Source organism: Phoca vitulina, unplaced genomic scaffold (genome assembly GCF_004348235.1).
Source record: "Phoca vitulina isolate PV1807 unplaced genomic scaffold, GSC_HSeal_1.0 scaffold41, whole genome shotgun sequence".
Classification (NCBI taxonomy): Eukaryota; Metazoa; Chordata; class Mammalia; order Carnivora; family Phocidae; genus Phoca; species Phoca vitulina.
In genome coordinates, this window is record NW_022589744.1 from 1,883,509 (window position 1) to 1,902,401 (window position 18,893).

Here is an 18,893-nt window from a genome sequence, read left to right on the forward strand (position 1 = left end):
AAATATGTAATGTGTGGAGTCCTATGTTAGGAATATGCTTAGTTTTATAATAAACCGCTAGACTTCTGCCTAAAGCAATTGTACTATTATACTCCTGAAACAGTATATTAAGAGTTTCATTTGCTCTTCATCCTCGTCAATATTTGATATTATCAGTCTTTCAAAAGTTTGCTTTTCTGGTGGAGTATAGTGGTAGCTCATTGTAATTTGTATTTTCCCAGTGACAAATTGGGAAAGTATTAATCTCTTTCAATATGTGTGTTGGCCATTCATAAACTTTTTAAAAGTGTCCAAATCTTTCACCCATTAAAATGTGATTGTCTCTTTGTTGGGTTGTAGGTGTTCTTAATATATCTTGGATGTCAGTTCTATGTTAGATACATGTTTTGTGAATAATTTCTCCCAGTTTGTGACTTGCCTATTCATTTTGGTGATGTTATTTTTTTATGAGCAGATGTCTTTAAAAATTTTAATAAAGCCCAAATATATCCATTTTTTCTTTTATGGTTATTGCTTTCTGTGTTCTAAGAATCCTTTGCCTATCTCTAAATAATAAGGATATTCTCTTGTGTTTTCTTCTCAAAGCTTTATGATTTTAGCGTTCATGTGTTGTTTGACTCTTGATTTATTTTGAATTAATTTTCATATATAGTGTGAAGCACAGATTAAGGATAATTTTTTAAAAAGTGAATATCTATTTGTTCCACCACCACTTGTTGAAAAGACTTCTCTTTACTCATTAATGACTTGGTCGAAAAAAATGACCGTATAAGTGTAGATCTTTTTCTGGACTACCTATTCAGTGTCATTGATCTGCCTGATGATACTTATGAGAGAACCATACTGTCATGATTTCTGGAGATATAGAGTAAGTCTTGAGTTCAGGTCATATAAATGCTCCAGCTTTTTTGTTAGTTTCTTTGATTGCTTTGGATGTTCTAAGCTCTTTGTATTACCATACGCATTTTAGAATGAGCTGCTCAATTTCTACAAAAAAAATGCGTGCTAGAATTTGAGGTTTTGTTGTCTCTTTAGGACATTATAGGGAGAATCAACATTTTGACAATATTGAACTTTCCACTCTGTGAACATGGTATATCTCTACTTGTTTAAGTTTTCTTTAATTTTTTAAAGTAACTTTTGTAGTTTTCAGTGTCTTTTATTAAGGATTTTTGAGTCTATGTTCATGAGGTATGTGGTCTATAATTTTCTTTTCTTGTAATTTCTGTTAGGTTTTGGGATTAAGATCATACTGCCTTCATAAAATATGTTTGGAAGTATTCCTTCTATTAAGGAAACTGTGTAAAGTTGGTATTGTTTGTACCTTTAAACAGTAAACTTCACCAGTGAAATAATCTGGCCCTGTAGTTTTCTTTCTGGGAGGAGTTTTGGTAAGTTCAATTTCTTTAATAGAGATAGGGCTGCTTCAGATTTTCTGCTCAATTTTTGGTCAGTTTTGATAAGTTGTATTTTTCAAAGAATTTGTTTTATGTAAAACATTAAATTTGGTGTAAAGTTATTATAGTATCTACTTACTTAAAACAGCCTTTAGTATCTGAAATGGTGTTGGCAGTTTCTCTGTGTCTCTCTCTCTTTTTTTTCTGATGTTGGCAGTTTCTCTGTGTCTCTCTCTCTTTTTTTTTTTTTTGATTAGCTTTGCTAGGGATTTATTAATTATACTACTTTTCAGAAATCCAGTGTTTTGCTTCATTGATTTTATCTGTTTGGGATTTGTTTTCTATTTCATTCATTTCTACTCTTTACTCTTTCTTTCCTTTTGCTTTCTTTGATTTGCTGTTTGTTTTTGAACTTTTTGAAATAGAAGCTTAGATACTGATTTCATCCTTCTAATACATGCATTCTTCTCTACATTTATTTACAAGCATTGTTTTAGTTTCATTCTCTATGTTTCCATAATTTATATTTTCATTATAATTTATTGTAAATATTTTAAAATTTCCATTGTGATTTATATACTTTTATTTTTTGACTCATAGGTTATTTAGAAGTATGTCACTTAATTTTCAAGCAGTAGGGGAGTTTCTCAATTTTTAAAAATTATTCACTTCTAGCTTAATTGCCTTGTAGTTAGAGAATATACTCTCAAAGACTTAAGTCCTTTGAAATGTATTCAGACTTGCTTTATGACTCAGCCTGTGGTTCATTTTGGTATGTATTTTGTGTATAATTTGTATATTCTGTTTTTATTTGGAAGAATACACTATGTATATTAAGTCTAGTTGGTTAATTATGCAGTTCAAATTTGTATCTTAGTAAAAACTTTTTTTCATCTGCTTGATCTTGTAGCTATTGACAAAGGTGTGTTAGTCTTCCATGTGATTATGGATTTGTCCATATCCTCTATTAGTTTTGTATATTTTTGCTTTATATATTTTTAAGCTTTTAATTGGGTCCATTCATACTTAGAAGTATGATATCTTTTTGTTGGCTTGACTTTTTAATTATTAAGAAATATCTCTATCTTTTGTTGTGTTTATTGCCTTAAGTTGACTTTGTCTGATATTGGCATAGGTATGACAGCTTCCTTTTAATTGTTTTTTGGATGATATGCTTTTTCTCATCATCTTATATTTAATCTTTCTGTGACCATAAGTAGTCTTATAGTAGAGTGAATATTTAACACAATAACTATAATTTGAGTTTAAAGCTACCATCTTACTATTTGTTTTTATTTTATTAATGTGCACTATGCTTTTTCTCTCACATTTTACCTTCTTTGGTTCAATGAAATATTTTAATTATTCTTTTTCTCACTTCAGTTAACCTTTAATGGCTATCCTAGAAATCACTACATTGATTTTGAGTTATTGCAGTCAGATGCAGATTATTACTTCTGTCACTTCCTGCATAATGCAGATATCTTAAAAACTTTAACTCCATTTATCCCAGTTCTGAATCTTTTTGTTCTTGTTTTCACACATTTTAAATATACATATAATTTAAACTTAACAAGCTAGTAATTATTTTTATGGTCACTGTTCATCCGTGTTTGCCAACATTTACCTATTTTATGGCTTTTCCTTTTTCCATGCTTTTTTTCTAGTATCATTTTCCTTCTGTTGGAAGAACTCCCTTTTAGTATTTCTTTTACTGATAAATTCTTGTTTGTTTTTCTGAAATTACCTTTATTTCATTTTCATTTCAAACATTTTAAAATTGTGAATAGATTTCTTGATTGGTGCCTGTTTTTCAGAATTTTTAGGAAGTCATTCCATTGTCTTCTGCCATTCTTAATTTCTGTTGAAAGTTATTTCTGTCTGTTGATTGTTGCTTATTTAAATTTTTTATTTTTTCCCTCTAGCTCCTTAAAGATGTGACTTTTTGTTAGGAAATTCTTGTTGTTATTATTTCAAATATTGGTTCTTTCTTATTTTCTCCTTTCTTCTGGGATTTCAGTGATATGTATGGTAGAACCTTTCAGTGGATTCCATAGACCTCTTATTCTCTCTTACATTTTTTTCAACCTTTATTTCTCAGTGCTTTGGTTTGGATATTTTTTGTTAACCTCCATTTTAGTCCATGTTTATTCTGTTCAATCTGCTGGAGGCACCAAGTACTGACAACACTTTCCAGAAATTTTGCTATGAAGAGTAAGGATATAGGAGCAGTAATTGGACCATGTGGGAATAAAGAGAGGGACTTGCTTATTTGTTTTTGGTTAGGACATACTACCATGTTTATGTTATGATTGGAATGATTCAGTAGAGAGAAAAAAATTAAAGTTGTGTGAGAAAGAAAAGGAAGATGGTTTTTGGCTAAAAGTCTTTGAGGAGGTGAGAGAGGACATAATCCAAAGCACAACTGGAAGAATTTTCCTTTGATAGAAGTGGGACATAAAGAGGATAGGCACTCATTCATGTATATCAGTGGTCTTTGAGGTGGAATTCTGGCTTAGTCAATGGAAAATATGCACCTTCTGAAAGTTTCTAGACTCTTAAACTTTGGGGATGTGTGTGTTGGGCCTATGGGAAAGTTGTTCACGAAAAGGAGAGTCAGTGAAAGGGTAGGCTGTATTTATAGCTACCCAATTCTTTATTCTATGGTGACTTTATTCTGTGGTTACTTTATTCTATGGTGACTACATTCTTTGTACCCTTAGTGATATCTACCTTTATCTCTTAGGGTACTCAAAGTATTATAGTATTCAAGTTAAATTAATTAGATATTTTTGTCATATTGTTAAAATTTCTGTACTATATATTTAAACATAGTTAATTCCTGATAGTGCATTTAAAATTAATTATTAATAGTATTTTGAGTAGAAAATCAAGTTTTCTAACGTATTTTCCCATATTTTCTTTTACAGTTTTTTTGAGTACTAGAACAGCACAAACATGTTTCGGAATAGTCTCAAGATGCTTCTTACTGGAGGGAAATCGAGTCGTAAAAACAGATCAAGTGGTAAGTGACTATGTTACATTTATTTTGTGTGATATTTTAGAAAGGGAAGTTCTATTAGGGATCTGAATTGATGCTAGAGCATTATATATTTATTTATTAAATGGTTTATTTAATTTAGAAAAAAAGAAAGTTTACATTCCTCTAGGCTGTCATACTCTTCATTAAGAGGTAGGAACACTTGAATACTTATCAAGAACAGTCAGATAAAGGAAAGTTTGTGGAGGAAACATATTTATTTAAAATACATGAGAGAGTAATGCCTCTGTGCACTACTTATTAAAAACTTTCTAGACCTAAATTTACTTTTTGAATTAACATGTGAAATTATTTCAGTCCTAGGCACTCTTTGGGGAATGAGACTGTAAAAATAGAAACTATCCTCAGAGGGTTGTACAGGAAGTAAAATACAAATTTTAGATTTCTACAGTCATTAAAATAAAGTTTATAAAGGTTGGTTTAAGAATAAGAAGATAATTCTTAGGATATTAAGGTCAAAACAAACAAAACTATGTATATACTCTTTTGGAGAAATGTTGATGAGAGATGTACTAAATATTTGTTTTCTGCTAATGGGTTATAGATATTTATTCTTTTAATCTTTTCAGTTTCCCAATTTTTCTGCATTTTACAAGTTATTTTATTTTTTTGATAGTTTTTGAGATTTGCCTTATAGTTCAGCATATGATCAATTTTGGTGAATGTTTTGGATTCACCTGAAAATAATGTGGATTCTGAAATTATTGGGCGCAGTTTAGTTAATGGTGGTACTCAAATATTTTAGATCCTTTTTTATTTTAAAGAAATTATTTACTGAGAAAGATATGATTAAATCTCACACTATGATTATTGACTTGTCTGTTTCTCCTTCTTGTTCCTGACAGTTTTTGCTTTATATATTTAGAAGCTATTTTATTAGATACATTGAAATTTAGAATTGCTTTATCTTCCTGGTGAATTTGTTTCACCATAATGAAATATCCTCTTTATTTCTAATAATGTCTTTTGTTTGAAAGCTGACTTTGTCTAATATTACTATAGCTATCCTAACTCTCTTGATTAGTGTTTGCATAGTATGATTTGTTCTATTCTTTTACTTTCAGCATTTCTATATGGTTATACTGTTAATAGGATATATTGAGCTTTCTTCTTTTATTCATTCAGACAGGTTTTTTCTCTTAAGGGAGATGTTGGTTAATCCACATTAATTCAACTAATAATATATTTGGATTTAAATATAACATATTACAATGTACTTTCTAATTGTCCTGCCTGTTCTGTGTTCTTTCTCCTTTCTTGCTTAATTTTAGATTGATCAAAAACATTTTTTATTATTCCATATCTCTTCTTTTTGTCCTGGAAATTACATATTCTTGTAATTCTTTCTGTGGTTACCTTAAAGATTCAATTATCAGTTTAAGTTTGATGTCAGTTGGTACTTTTACTTTCTTCTTGGACAATGCAAGAGCTTTAGATTCTTTTCACCTGTGTATGTATTTTAAACTCCACAAGACATTATTATTGTTTTATGTAGTCACCATTATTTAGGTTTACCTATATATTTGATCATTACATTGATTTTCTTTCCTTCCTTCATCCCTCACTTTCTTCTAGATGGGATAACCTTTTTTTTTTGTCTGGAGAAGACTCTTTATCATTTCCTTCCTGTGGCAAATTTACTTATCTTTATGTGAAAATGTCCTTATTTTGCCTTTATTTTTTGTAGGATATTTTTGCTGGGAGTAGAATTCTAGGCTGGCAGTTATCTTCTTTCAGCACTTTCAAATATAGTTCATTGTCTTCTGGATCCTTGAATTATTTCTGGTGAGAAGTCAGTTGTTAGTCTGCTGCTTCTTTAAAGGTGATCTATCTTTTTTCTCCTTTTTTTTAGTTTTCTAGATTTACACTGATGTGCCTAGGAGTGGTTTTCTTTTTTTTCTTCCCTTTTTTTTTTTTTTTAATTATTAAAGTACAGTTGACATACAATGCTATATTAGTTTCAGGTATACAACCTACTCGTTGCTCACCATGGTAAGTGTAGTCACCATCTGTTGCCATACAACATTATTACAGTATTATTGACTATATTCCCTGTACTGTACTGTCTCCGTGACTTATTTATTTTATTTTATTTTTAGATTTTATTTATTTGACTTATTTATTTTATAACTGAAAGTATGTACCTCTTGATCTCCTTTACCTATTTTGCCCATCCCCCAAACCCCTCCCTTTTGGCAGCCACCAGTTGGTTCTCTGTATTTGTGAAATTGTTTCTGTTTGTTTATTTGGTTGGTTGGTTTTTTCTTTTAGATTCCACATATCAGTGAAAACAAATAGTGTTTGTCTTTCTCTCTCTGACTCATTTCACGTAGTATAATACCCTGTTTCATTTCTTTTTTTAAGATTTTATTTATTTATTTGACAGCGCACAAGCAGGGGCTAGTGGCAGAGGAAGAGGGAGAAAGCAGGCTCCCCACTGAGCAGGGAGCCCGATGCGGGGCTCAATCCCAGGTCTCCAGGATCATGACCTGAGCCAAAGGCAGACACTTAACTGACTGAGCCACCCAGGCGACCCTTTTAGTGTGTATTTCTTAAGGACAAGGAGATTCTTTTACATAACCACAGTACAGTTATCAATCTCAAACAGATTAACATTGATATAATGCTTTTATCTAATCTACCCTTTTCCAAATTTTGTCAATTACCCAGTAATTTCCTTTGTAGAATTTTCCCCTTTGTTTCCAAGATCTCATCAGGATGAGGCATTGCATTGCTTGTCGTATCTTTTTACTCTCATTCAATTTGAAGTAGTTTCTCTGCCTTTTTAGACAGTTTTGAAGAATAAAGGCTCTCTCTCCCTTTGAAAATAAGCAGAATGCCCCTAATTTTGTGTTTTTGTTTTTTTTTTTATGATTAGATGCAGGGTATGTATCTCTGGTCTGAATGTTACTTAAATGTATGTTTTTTCTTTGTGGGGCATCACAACCAGAAGCAGACAATGTCTTATCATTCAAATGTGATTTTGATGACCAATCAAGGTATTCTCCAGGTTTTTCTGCTATATGGATACTGATTTTCCCCTTTCAACTTAAAAACAATTGACAGATGCACACCATTTTATTCTTTTTATGGTTTCCAGTTCTTTGTCAGTATTCTCAATCTTGTCTCTTATCTCCCCAAAGTAGTAAATATATTTATATCTATATTTATCTAAAAATCTGTGTCTGATAACTAAATATGTCTGTTTTTGTTATCTTTTTCTTGGTTTTTACTAATGTTATTTCATTTCCTCCTGTGTCTAGTTAATTTTTTGGAGTAAGCATTTTATTTTGGATTAAATTTAGATTTAAAAAAAGATTTTATTTATTTATTTGACAGAGAGAGAGAGCGAGAGAGAGAGAGAGAGCACAAATGGGGGGAGCGGCAGGCAGAGGGAGAGGGAGAGGCAGGCTGCCTGCCAAGCAAGAGCCTGATGCGGGGTTCGATCCCAGGACTCTGGGATCATGACCTGAGCCAAAGGCAGACGCTTAACTGACTGAGCCACCCAGGCACCCCTGGATTAAATTTAGATTTAAAGAAAAGTTGCAAAGATAGTACAGCCAATTCTCATATACCTCTTACCCACTTTTATCCATTGTTGCATCTTATTTATTATGGTCCATTTGTCTAAACTAAGAAACCAACGTTGGTACACTACTATTTATTAAACTCCATATTTTTATTTGGATTTCATTAGTTTTTCCATTCGTGTCCTCATTCTGCTTCAGAATGCAATCCAGAGAACTACATTGCATTTAGTTATTTTGTCTCCCCAGACAGTCTGAGTTTGGCAGAAGACAGTAATCGACATCATTCCACTGGTCACTTTTTGATTACACACACACATACTCATATATGTCAGAGATCCAAGCTGCCTCCAAATTTGACATTTAAAGAAATGGTTTGTCCAAAATTTGTTTTGTGGCCTAGAACCATGATTTTCTTAGACACCTTTAGCTGTTCACTTTTGACACCAGCACCAGCATTTTCTCTCACTTCACAACTATTACTTCATATAAGATAACTATAGAAATCAATAAAGCCATAATAGGATACAGTTGTGGATAGTCTTTTTGCCCTGAGTACCAGATGAGTAACTTATGTGTACATACTACTCTTATTAAAGGTAGGCATCCTATTTTCACTTTAGCAAAATTACAAATTATTATATGCTAGGCTTCTGAGTAGTACTGCTCTGGTAGAGATATTATTAAATTCATACATGTCAAGGTTCTACTGTAGTATTAAAGCTAATTCCTTTGATTTACTAGGTATTTAATTATGTCAATAATGATTTTGGGGGGTCTTATTTTAGTATTTATTCTTCTCCATGGTTTTTCATGTAAAATGTTTATAATTTAGAGTAGTTATAAGTTAGTTATAAAAATAGTGCTTTGTATTCTGTATGAAAAGAACCCTATTGTAGAGAAGCAGTACTTTTCTTCAAACGTACTCCAAGGCAGGAAATTCTAGAGCAAGAATAAATTTTATATTTAAAAAAAAGCATGCTTATGGAATGACATCATTAGTGTTTTCATCATTACTTTTTTTTTTTTTCTTTAATTGTTAATGAATAATTGGGTGGACTTTATTCTTTATATTAACTTTTGTTCATAGCGTATTTTTAGATTAATAAGGTGAGTTTTCTCATAGGCGTAATTATTTGTTTTGTATTAGAAAACCAACTTAGTATTAGTTTAAAAAGAATTTGTAATAAAGGGAAGTTGTTATAATTTGTCTTTTAAATAGTTGATCTGAACTTTTGTGTAGGCCACTAGATAAATATTTCATAGAAATAGATTTTATAGCATATAATAACAAATGAATTTTCTCAGGCAATGTTTTTTCCCAAGGATGTGTGAATATCAGCTTTGAATTTTATAACTTAATTCATATTTTCCATGTAAAAATTGTTTTTGATGCATGTGGGACTAGATACTCCTAAGTTTTTATGAAAAAAACAGTTGTATGACTCTCTTGAATTATGAGTTATAAAGGAAATCTTTGTGTTTCTATGCTATTTAAAAGTTCTATGTTTATATCTTTTCTTAACTTTGTCTTAACCTTGTTACTTAAAATCATACAAGTAATTAGTAAAAGTTAAAATATGCTTCTTTGATATATGTCAGTGCTATTGCTTGGTATCACTGTAATGGTAAACCATCATTCAAGTATAAGCAGGAAAAATAACTGCTAATTTCAGATATTCAAGGACTTAGAAAGTATAGTACCCCAAGTGTAACAAAGCTGTTGGGAGAAACAAACTTGAGTCTGTCTCCCAGCAAAGTAAAAAATAAATGTGAAGAAGGCAGGAGGTATAGAAAGAAAAGTGAGTCAAAGTAAGTGAGTAAAACTTATAGTTAAATACAAATAATCATCAGGGACACCTGGGTGGCTCAGTTGGTTAAGCGTCTGCCTTCAGCTAAGTCGTGATCTCTGGGTCCTGGGATCAGACCCCGCGTTGGACTCTTCCTGCTCAGCAGGGAGTCTGCTTCTCCCTCTCTCTCTCTGCTCTCCACACCCCCACTCGTGCTCTCTCTCTCAAATAAATAAATAAAATATTTAATAAATAAATAAATAATCACTGATAATGTACTATAACAAGTAGAGTTTATGTCAGGAATGCAAAAATGTTGGTATATCAGAAAATCAACAGAAGTTTTTAACTTAGAAAAAATTTTAGGGGTGCCTGTGTGGCTCGGTCAGTTAAGCGTCTGCCTTCAGCTCAGGTCATGATCCCAGAGTCCCAGGATCCAGCCCCGTGTCTGGCTCCCCACTCAGCGGGGAGTCTGCTTCTCCCTTTGCCTCTTCCCCCTCCGCTCTTGCTCTCTCTCTCTCTCAAATAAACAAATAAAATCTTTAAGAAAAAAATTTAAAAACCATATTGTATCATTATATTCTGAAATAGCATTTTATAAAACTGAGCAGCCATTAAAAACATCATCAAATAGAAAAAGGTACTTTAAATATAATAAAGACTAGTCACCAAATCCAACATCTAAGCATTATATTGAACAAAGAAATATAGCAGCCACTTCTATTAAAACAGAAACATGATAATGATTTCTCCTGTTACCACTTTTTTTCACAGTTGTTTGGAAAGTTCTAGTATACAATAAAGACATGAAGATAAAATTACTAGTATAAATATTGGAAAAGAAAAGACAGTGTCATCTTTATATTAGAAGTATTTGCTACTGGTGGTTTTTTCCTTTTTCTTCCCCCTCCCTTTTTTTTGTCCATAAGCCATTGAAGTTAGTTAAAATCTTCATTGCTCTATGAATAATGAATGTTTGTAATAAACTATAAAGAAATATATACAATAGTATTTAATACAAATATACTGTAAAAATATCTTTTCCCTTCCAGGGACAGTATGTTTTATTTCACTGATAAACCGCGAAATTACAACATAAGTTTTTCAAGGGTTTTTACCTTTTCTGTAATGTGTTCTAACAAAATTTGGTTAAAAAATACAGTCCCATTTAATAAGAGGAAAGGATTTTGCTTGTTTAATTTAGGGCTGTAAAATCTTTTGTAATACAACCTAACCCTGTCATATTTCTGTTCTTTACTATTTCCCTTTCTGTTTCTCTGCCCATCAATTTGTTCAGTTTGTGGTTGGCTGTTGAGATACTCTTACGAAATTCGTTTGTCCTTGCCAATTAAGATAGGTTGGCATGGAACTTGAGGTGAAAAGTCATTAGAGGAAGTGAGAGAATGTGGTCATATAAAAGAGAATAAGGATTCTTACTTGGGTGGTAGAGGACAGTGAGCTATAAAAATTAATGTGGCTGGAGAATGAAAAAAGTGGTGAGAACCTTGAAATTGCATCTTGAAACAGGTCTGATTTGACTGGTTTTGTTTATATTTCTGATATTTGTAGCAGTCCAGAATTAAGGACACTTCTCAGCAGATAGACACATACACTCACACTCATGTTTTCACATTTATTCCCAGTTTAGTTTTCATCCTCTTTTTTCAAAGTTGTTTTAGAGTTGTGCTAACTTCACAAGATGAATTGTCATGGATTTCGTCTTTTGCTGTTTTCTATGTATCATATAAATTATGTATTCCTTGTAAGTTTAGTAGAACTCATACATAAAAATGGCTGGCCACATATGTTCCTTGTTCTTTTTTTCCCTGCTTCCTGTCTTTTTTAAGATTTATGAAAAAAAATTTTTTTGAAAAATTTTTTTATATTCTATCCATTTTCTTGGCCTTTTAGCTATACCTTCTTAGAATTTTTTAAAAGAGATTACACAAGGGATTACAACATGCCTCTTTAACTTTATATGGTTTAACTTGAATTTTTATTTTACTACTTTGTTAGCACTGTAATGACCTTATGGTATTTAATTCTATTTATATCCCACTCTTTGTTGTCTTATATTTTACAAAATGGAGTTTTATCTTGGATTCTTCTTCACCCTGCAGAATTTCCTTTGCTTTTCTTGGAGTGTAGGTCTGCCAGCAGTGAATTATCTCAGTTCTTGTTTTCACATGATGTTTTTATTTTACCTTCATTTTTGAAGCATATTTTCCCTAGGTATGAAATTTTAGATTGGTAATTTTTATCTTTCAACACTTTAAAGATGTTATTCCATTATCTTTTGACTCTTATTGTTTCTGATGGGAGGTCAGCCATCATTTGTGTTGTTTCTCCCCACCCCCTTCCCCCCAAAAAACTTGGAATGTAATGTGACTTATTATTTAATTTGGTCTGTTTGCTTTAATTTTTTTTTCCTTAATTTTGGCTTTTAGCATTGGGCTATGATGTTGCCTAGGTATATGGCTTTCTTTCTGTTATCTTTTTTGGATTTCAGAGAGCTTTAGTTTATGTGTTGATGTCTCATGAATTGTGGAAAACCTTAGCCGTTATTTCTTAAAGTATTTCTTCTATTTTTTTTTTTCATCTGTGTTTTGGAACTTTAGTTTCTATATATTAGATTCTTTGATGTTATTCCTCATGAATATGGAACTGTGTTTTTGTTTTTTGGGCTTTTTTTTTTCTCTTTGGTTAATTTATGTTGGCCTGTCTTCATGTTTTTTGATACTTTCTTCTCCTGTGTCCAGTCAGCCTTTAAGCCCAGTTAGTTAATTCTAACTTAGATAGCATTTTTCAGTTATAGAATGTTCATTTGGCTCTTTTAAAGATAATTACATTTCTCTATTGAAATTTTGAACCCATTTTTTTTTGTTTTGTTTTTAACCTCTTTTTTCTTAACTTATACATAATAGCTCAAAATAATAGCTTTAATAGCTGATGTCTCTGCTAAGACATGTAGGTCATATATGCATCTGCTTCTGTTAATTATTTTGCCACTTGATTATGGATCATATTTTCCTGCTTCTTCATACATCTCAACATTTTTCTTTTGTTTATCAGACATTGTATTTAAAAGAACTATAGTGTCTGGAATAAATAATATTTTTCTCCAGGGAAGGAAAGCCTTTTCTTATGTAAGGCATATGTGATGAGAGTCTGATCTTTTGGATTTGATGGACTGTTGAAGTGGATAAGGGCTAGGTTATAGTTTGGTTTGTTTCAGTTCACATGTATTCCATATGTCTAGGGTGAGATCTCTTCTTCGTGTTTGTCAGTCCTCACCCTTTGGCAGGACTCTGGCTAATTCCACCTGATTATCAGATTGTCACCAGCTCTGCTGCCAGGCTTCTAGTCCTCCATGTTGTTGCCACCATGAACTTGATAGAAATCCTGTGTGGAGAATCAATGGGCATGGAGACCTAGCTTTGAATATAGGATTCCTTCATCTTCTCTATCAGGAGCTGGTGAACTGTGGCCTGCAGGCTAAATCTGGCCTACCACCTGTTTTTGTAAATAAAATTTTATTGAGACATAGCCATACTCACTTGCTTATGTTTTGTCTATGTCTGCTTTCATGTTACAAGAGCAGAATTCTGTAGTTATTACTGAGACTAAAATGTTTAATACTGGGGCGCCTGGGTGGCTCAGTGGGTTGGGTGTCTGCCTTCGGCTCAGGTCGTGATCCTGGAGTCCCAGGATTGAGCCCCATGTCAGGCTCCCTGCTCAGTGGGGAGTCTGCTTCTCCCTCACCCTGCTCCTCTCTCTCTCTCACTCACTCTCTCTCAAATAAATAAATAAATAAAATGTTTAATGTCTGGCTCATCACAGAAAAATTTGCTAACTCCTGTTTTATACCATCAAGCCAGTTCACACAATAGATAAAAATTTTGCTAATTTCTCTTTATCACACTGGAATCTCTGCCTGTAGCAGACCAGTCTTCCTCCTACTACTCATGCTTTGATTTTGTAAGTGCCCATAGCAATCTTAAATAAACTTCATCAGATCATATCACCCCTAATCTTAGAACCCTACAATAGGCATCAGTAGACTTAGAATAAATTAAAAGTCTTTCACTAAGCTTATAGAGCCCTTGGTAATATAAACACTGCTTAATCCCCAACCTTCTTCTTTTTTTTTAAATAGACTTTAAGAGGGCGCCTGGGTGGCTCAGTCGGTTGAGCATCTGACTCTTGATTTTGGCTCAGGTCATGATCTTGTGGTTGTGAGATTGAGCCTCGTGTGGGGTTCCATGCTCAGGGCAGCATGGAGTCTCCTTGAGATTCTCTTTTTCCCTCTCCCTCCACCCCTCCCACTGCTCGTGCATGTGCGTGCTCTCTCTAAATAAATAAATAAATAAAATCTTAAAAAAATAGACTTTAGGGGCACCTGGGAGGTGCAGTTGGTTAAGTGTCCAACTCCTGGTTTCAGCTCAGGTAGTGATATCAGGGTTGTGAGGTTTGAGCCCTGCATCAGGCTCCATGCTCAGTGCGGAGTCTGCTTGAGATTCTCTTTCCCTCTGCCCCTTCTGCTTGTGCTCTCCTTCTTTCTCTAAAATAAATAAATAAATCTTTAAAAAAAAGTAAAATAGACCTTATTTTTTAGATCACTTTTAGGTTCATGGCAAAATGAGGGGAAAATACAGGGGCGCCTGGGTGGCTCAGTCGTTAAGCATCTGCCTTCAGCTCAGGTCATGATCCCAGGGTCCTGGGATCGAGCCCCGCATCGGGCTCCCTGCTCCGTGGGAAGCCTGCTTCTCCCCTCCCACTCCTCTCTCGCTGTGTCTCTCTCTGTCAAATAAATAAATAAAATCTTAAAAAAAAAAAAAAATGAGGGGAAGATATAGAGATTTCCTATATACCTCTGCTGCCACACATGCGTATAATACTGGCCTTTCCTCTCAGTCTTCTCACTGGTCTTCCTTTTCAGCCTCTACCATGTTCAGACTCCATCCAATTACCATTTCTGTCCTGAGAGTAGATATCATTTTTTGAGATATTTTACTTTGTTTTGTTTGGGTTATTGTCAATCTTTCTTGATAAGTGTAACCCCTACAAGTTTACTGACTGTTTTCCAGCATATATAACATGCCTAGAAATTAGTAGATCTATAAATATTTGCTGAATGAATGAACAAATATACTGTTTTCTCTGACTCACTATCATCTGCCCTCACTCTCATCTGGCTGCCATAGTAATTTTCTTAGCTAAAAAATTCTTAGCTTGACAGGACCTGATCTCACCTAACTTCTCAGGCCTTACTCCCTGTAATTCTTATTTCTTTTCCCTGTAATTCTTATTAAGAAACTTTCTACTTTATCTAAATCAGACTTTGTAATGCTTTTTATTATTAATGCTATGCCCCTTTGATCATGACAGTCACTCTGTCTGGAATAAACTTGCCACTTATCTTCGAGTTACCTCTTTAATCCTGTCTAATCAATCATTAAAGTCCAGCTTATGTCTTATTTTGGTTCACAGTTATCAGTCTTTTGCCTCATGTGCTATAGTGCTTATTGCCTGTATTCCTAATATGAAACTTGTATTGTTTATGAACTTTCTAGAAATGTTTCCTAATATAGATAGTTTAACTATCTTAGGGGTAAGGGGTGTACACTTCTTTCTGTCCTCCCATCAGTTCAGACTGTCACTGTATTTACTTCTATATATATATATATATATATCCATATTTCATTGAATGTGAGTATAAGAGGTCATGTACTATGGTGAGTGCTGTGAATTGTGTAAGACTGATGAATCACAGACCTGTACCTCTGAAACAAATAATACATTATATGTTAAAAAAAAAAAAAAATAGGAAGGGAAAAATGAAGGGGGGAAATGGAAGGGGGAGACGAACCATGAGAGAGTGTGGACTCTGAGAAACAAACTGAGAGTTATAGAGGGGCGGGGGTGGGGGGATGGGTTAGCCTGGTGATGGGTATTAAAGAGAGCACGTATTGAATGGAACACTGGGTGTTATACGCAAACAATAAATCATGGAACACTACATCAAAATAAATAAATAAATAAATAAATAATAAATAAATAAATAAAACGTAAAAAAAAAATAAGAGGTCATGTAAAGTTATTGTCTTTGATGAAGCATGTATTGAGTAACTGGTACCTTACATTTGCATACGTTCTGTTTCACAAAGGCAGATGACTTTAACATATATTACCTCATTTAATCTGTATAGCAAATACCATGTCATTTTACAGATGAGAGAAAAAAGACTTGCTCAAGATAAAAAGACTTTCTCAAGTGTCTGCAGCTAGTAGACAGCTGTAGTAGAAACTTGAATTTTCACTCTTCATATATTGCTGTCACTGAATAAATGAGACAGCTAGAAATGGAATTAAGTCTAAACTGAGATCTGAAAACTATATCTTTTCTTTGAAGTAGCAAGTTGGATGTTAAGAGATCTTAAATTGCTAAGGATTATGTCAAAGCAACAAGTAGGCAAGAGTTTAGTGGCTTCTTGTGGAAGTTGAGATTTTTTTTTTAAGTTGTGTGCATTTTTGCTCTTTGATTTTTTTCCCCTTATTTTTCATGGCAATGTGTTAAAAATGGGTACCAGTTATATGCTGTGATTTGACTGTCATTTTCTTATATGTTTATTATTTGAAAAATTGCCTTAAATGTAAACTAATATTAGCATCTCTCCATGGCTTTCCTGATCATTTTATTATTATTATTATTATTATATCATTATTATTACTATTATTTTAGAGAGAGAGAGTGTGAGTGGGGGTGGAGGGGCAAAGGGAGAGGGAGAGAAAGAGAATATTAAGCCGGTTCCATGCTCAGCATGGAGCCCAATGCGGGGCTCCTCACAACCTTGAGATCATGATCTGAGCCAAAATCAAGTGTCAAATGCTTAACCAACTGAGCCACCCAGGTGTCCCTGCCTTTCCTGATTATTAAATGTACAGTAATACAGTTGATGTTAATTAAAAACAATTTTTTTTCATGCAGCAGAATATTGGTCTCAATCGTTTTTCTGCCCATATATTCCTGCAATATTTACTGAAAATATTAGGGATTCTTAACTAGAGTGGCAAATAGAAAGATTAGAATTGGACAAGTTAAGTTAGATAATGCTTCTCTTCCAGTTGTGGATGTTTTCTCCTGTTCTTACTGGCTTAAGGTAGAGTATTTGGGAATGGTCAAGTGGGGAGTTGGCAGGATGGAATGACAAATAGTGAAGGCCATAATGAGAAATTACAGCAAGGAGGTGCCCCATACCCCTTTTTAATGTCCCCCTTCTTGTTTTGTGCCCCTTTTATATTCTGTCTCTGTTTTAATTATCACTATCTTATTGTATATCTTGTTACTCTGTTTTATTATCTGTCTTTCCTACTGGAAAACAAATTTCATGACAAGTTCATTCTCTTTTCCACTGCTGTATCCTTACCACAGCCCTGGCATCTAGTAAGCACTCAGTAGTACTTGTTTTATGCATTAATAACATTTGCAGGAAGATAACTCTGGGATCAGTGCATAAAATGGACTGCAGTGAGGAGATACTAGTTAAGAGACGATGAAAAGAGTAAAGAAGTGACAGTAGGACCAATGAGGTTATACAAGGAAGACATTTTTGAGGTAAAATATAAAGGACTTGATTACTAGAATCTCTGGGAAAGGAAAAGAGTGAGCAGAAATAATTTGTTCTGAAATTTCTGGCTAGAGAGACTAGCTAACTAGTGACATTGCATCATTTTGGGCCCATATTATATGCACGGTGATCATATATTAAATGAATAACTATCCAGAGATAAGTTTTTACCTTTTGCATAGAATTTTGCTTTTTTTTTTTTTTTAAGATTTTATTTATTTATTTGACAGATAGAGACATAGTGAGAGAGGGAACATAAGCGGGGATAGTGGGAGAGGGAGAAGCAGGCCTCCCGCTGAGCAGGGAGCCCCGATGCGGGGCTCGATCCCAGGACCCTGGGACCATGACCTGAGCCGAAGGCAGACGCTTAACGACTGAGCCACCCAGGCACCCCTAGAATTTTGCTTTTAAATGTAATTTATTTAACTTCATGGTTTATATCCATTCTTCTGGGTTCCTTTGTAGTTTACCCTTATTTGAGCTTTGGGATTCTGCTTCCCCTGGGCTTTAAGACAAATTAATGTTACAAGCCCTTTTAGCCCTGCACTGCAGTACATCAGCCCAAAAATTTGTTTCCAAGGTTGTCTGCTTTCACAGTTTTGTTTCCATCCTTGTTGCTGAAGAAGGAAGCCAGAGAAAGCTATGTAGGATTTTTGCTGTCAGCAGAATTCCTTTTGTGACTAGTTCTTTCCAATTTAAGGGACGTTTTTATTCTTTTAATTAGTTTGTGCCTATCCTCCGGGTGCCCGTTTTTTGCCTATTGCACAAGGTGCTTGAAATTTAAAATACTGATTGAAGTTCCTCTGATGAAGCTGTCTTCAGTTATTAATCCAATCATATATTTTAAATAACAAAATTTTAAAAGATTAAATCATTTAAACTGGTTTAATTTGGACACTCTCCTGCAGATCAGTTACTTTAACCAACTGTGCCACCCAGGCGCCCGCAGATCAGTTACTTTAAAAAGCCAAGTATATTTCAGATATGCCACTTATAATCCTACATTCATAAATCAGAATGTGCAATGAAGAAAAATAAATATTTAGGAAATAGATTCTAATTTCTGATTTAAAAAGGGATTTAAATAGTGTTAAAACATATAATTTTCTTTTTAATGTTTTTTTATATAGCATATTTTGATATATAGTAATGCTTTCCCCAAGTTAAAATGGTAAATTATTTTAACACTGTCAAATTTTTCATCTAAGTATATCTAGTTTTTTGTTTTCTTAGAAAACTTTAAATATTTCATGTAAAACTCTCTAGATTATAGATTTCTGCTTTTGCAAGTTTGTGATACTCAATACTACCTCATGGTTTCCTCATATGTAATATAATCATGCTTATTTGTGGTATGTGTTAGGTTTCTTTGGGGGGGAGGGGCAGAAAGAGAGGGTGAGAGGGCATCTTAAGCAGGCTCCACACCCAGCATGGAGCCAGCCGCATGGCTCAATCCCATGATCCCCCGAGATCGTGACCTGAGCTGAAAC

General features: G+C 33.6%; 1 protein-coding gene across 8 annotated transcripts in view; it reads left to right on the plus strand.

The window, feature by feature from the left end:
• TANC2 (tetratricopeptide repeat, ankyrin repeat and coiled-coil containing 2) overlaps nt 1–18,893 on the plus strand; it is a 361,287-nt gene that overhangs the window by 55,723 nt on the left and 286,671 nt on the right. For all 8 annotated transcript variants that reach the window (XM_032429357.1, XM_032429360.1, XM_032429362.1 and 5 more), the window contains exon 2: nt 4,328–4,422. In XM_032429357.1, the coding sequence (XP_032285248.1) occupies nt 4,356–4,422 (67 nt within the window). In that variant the 5' untranslated portion in view covers nt 4,328–4,355. The remainder of the gene's footprint in view (nt 1–4,327; nt 4,423–18,893) is intronic.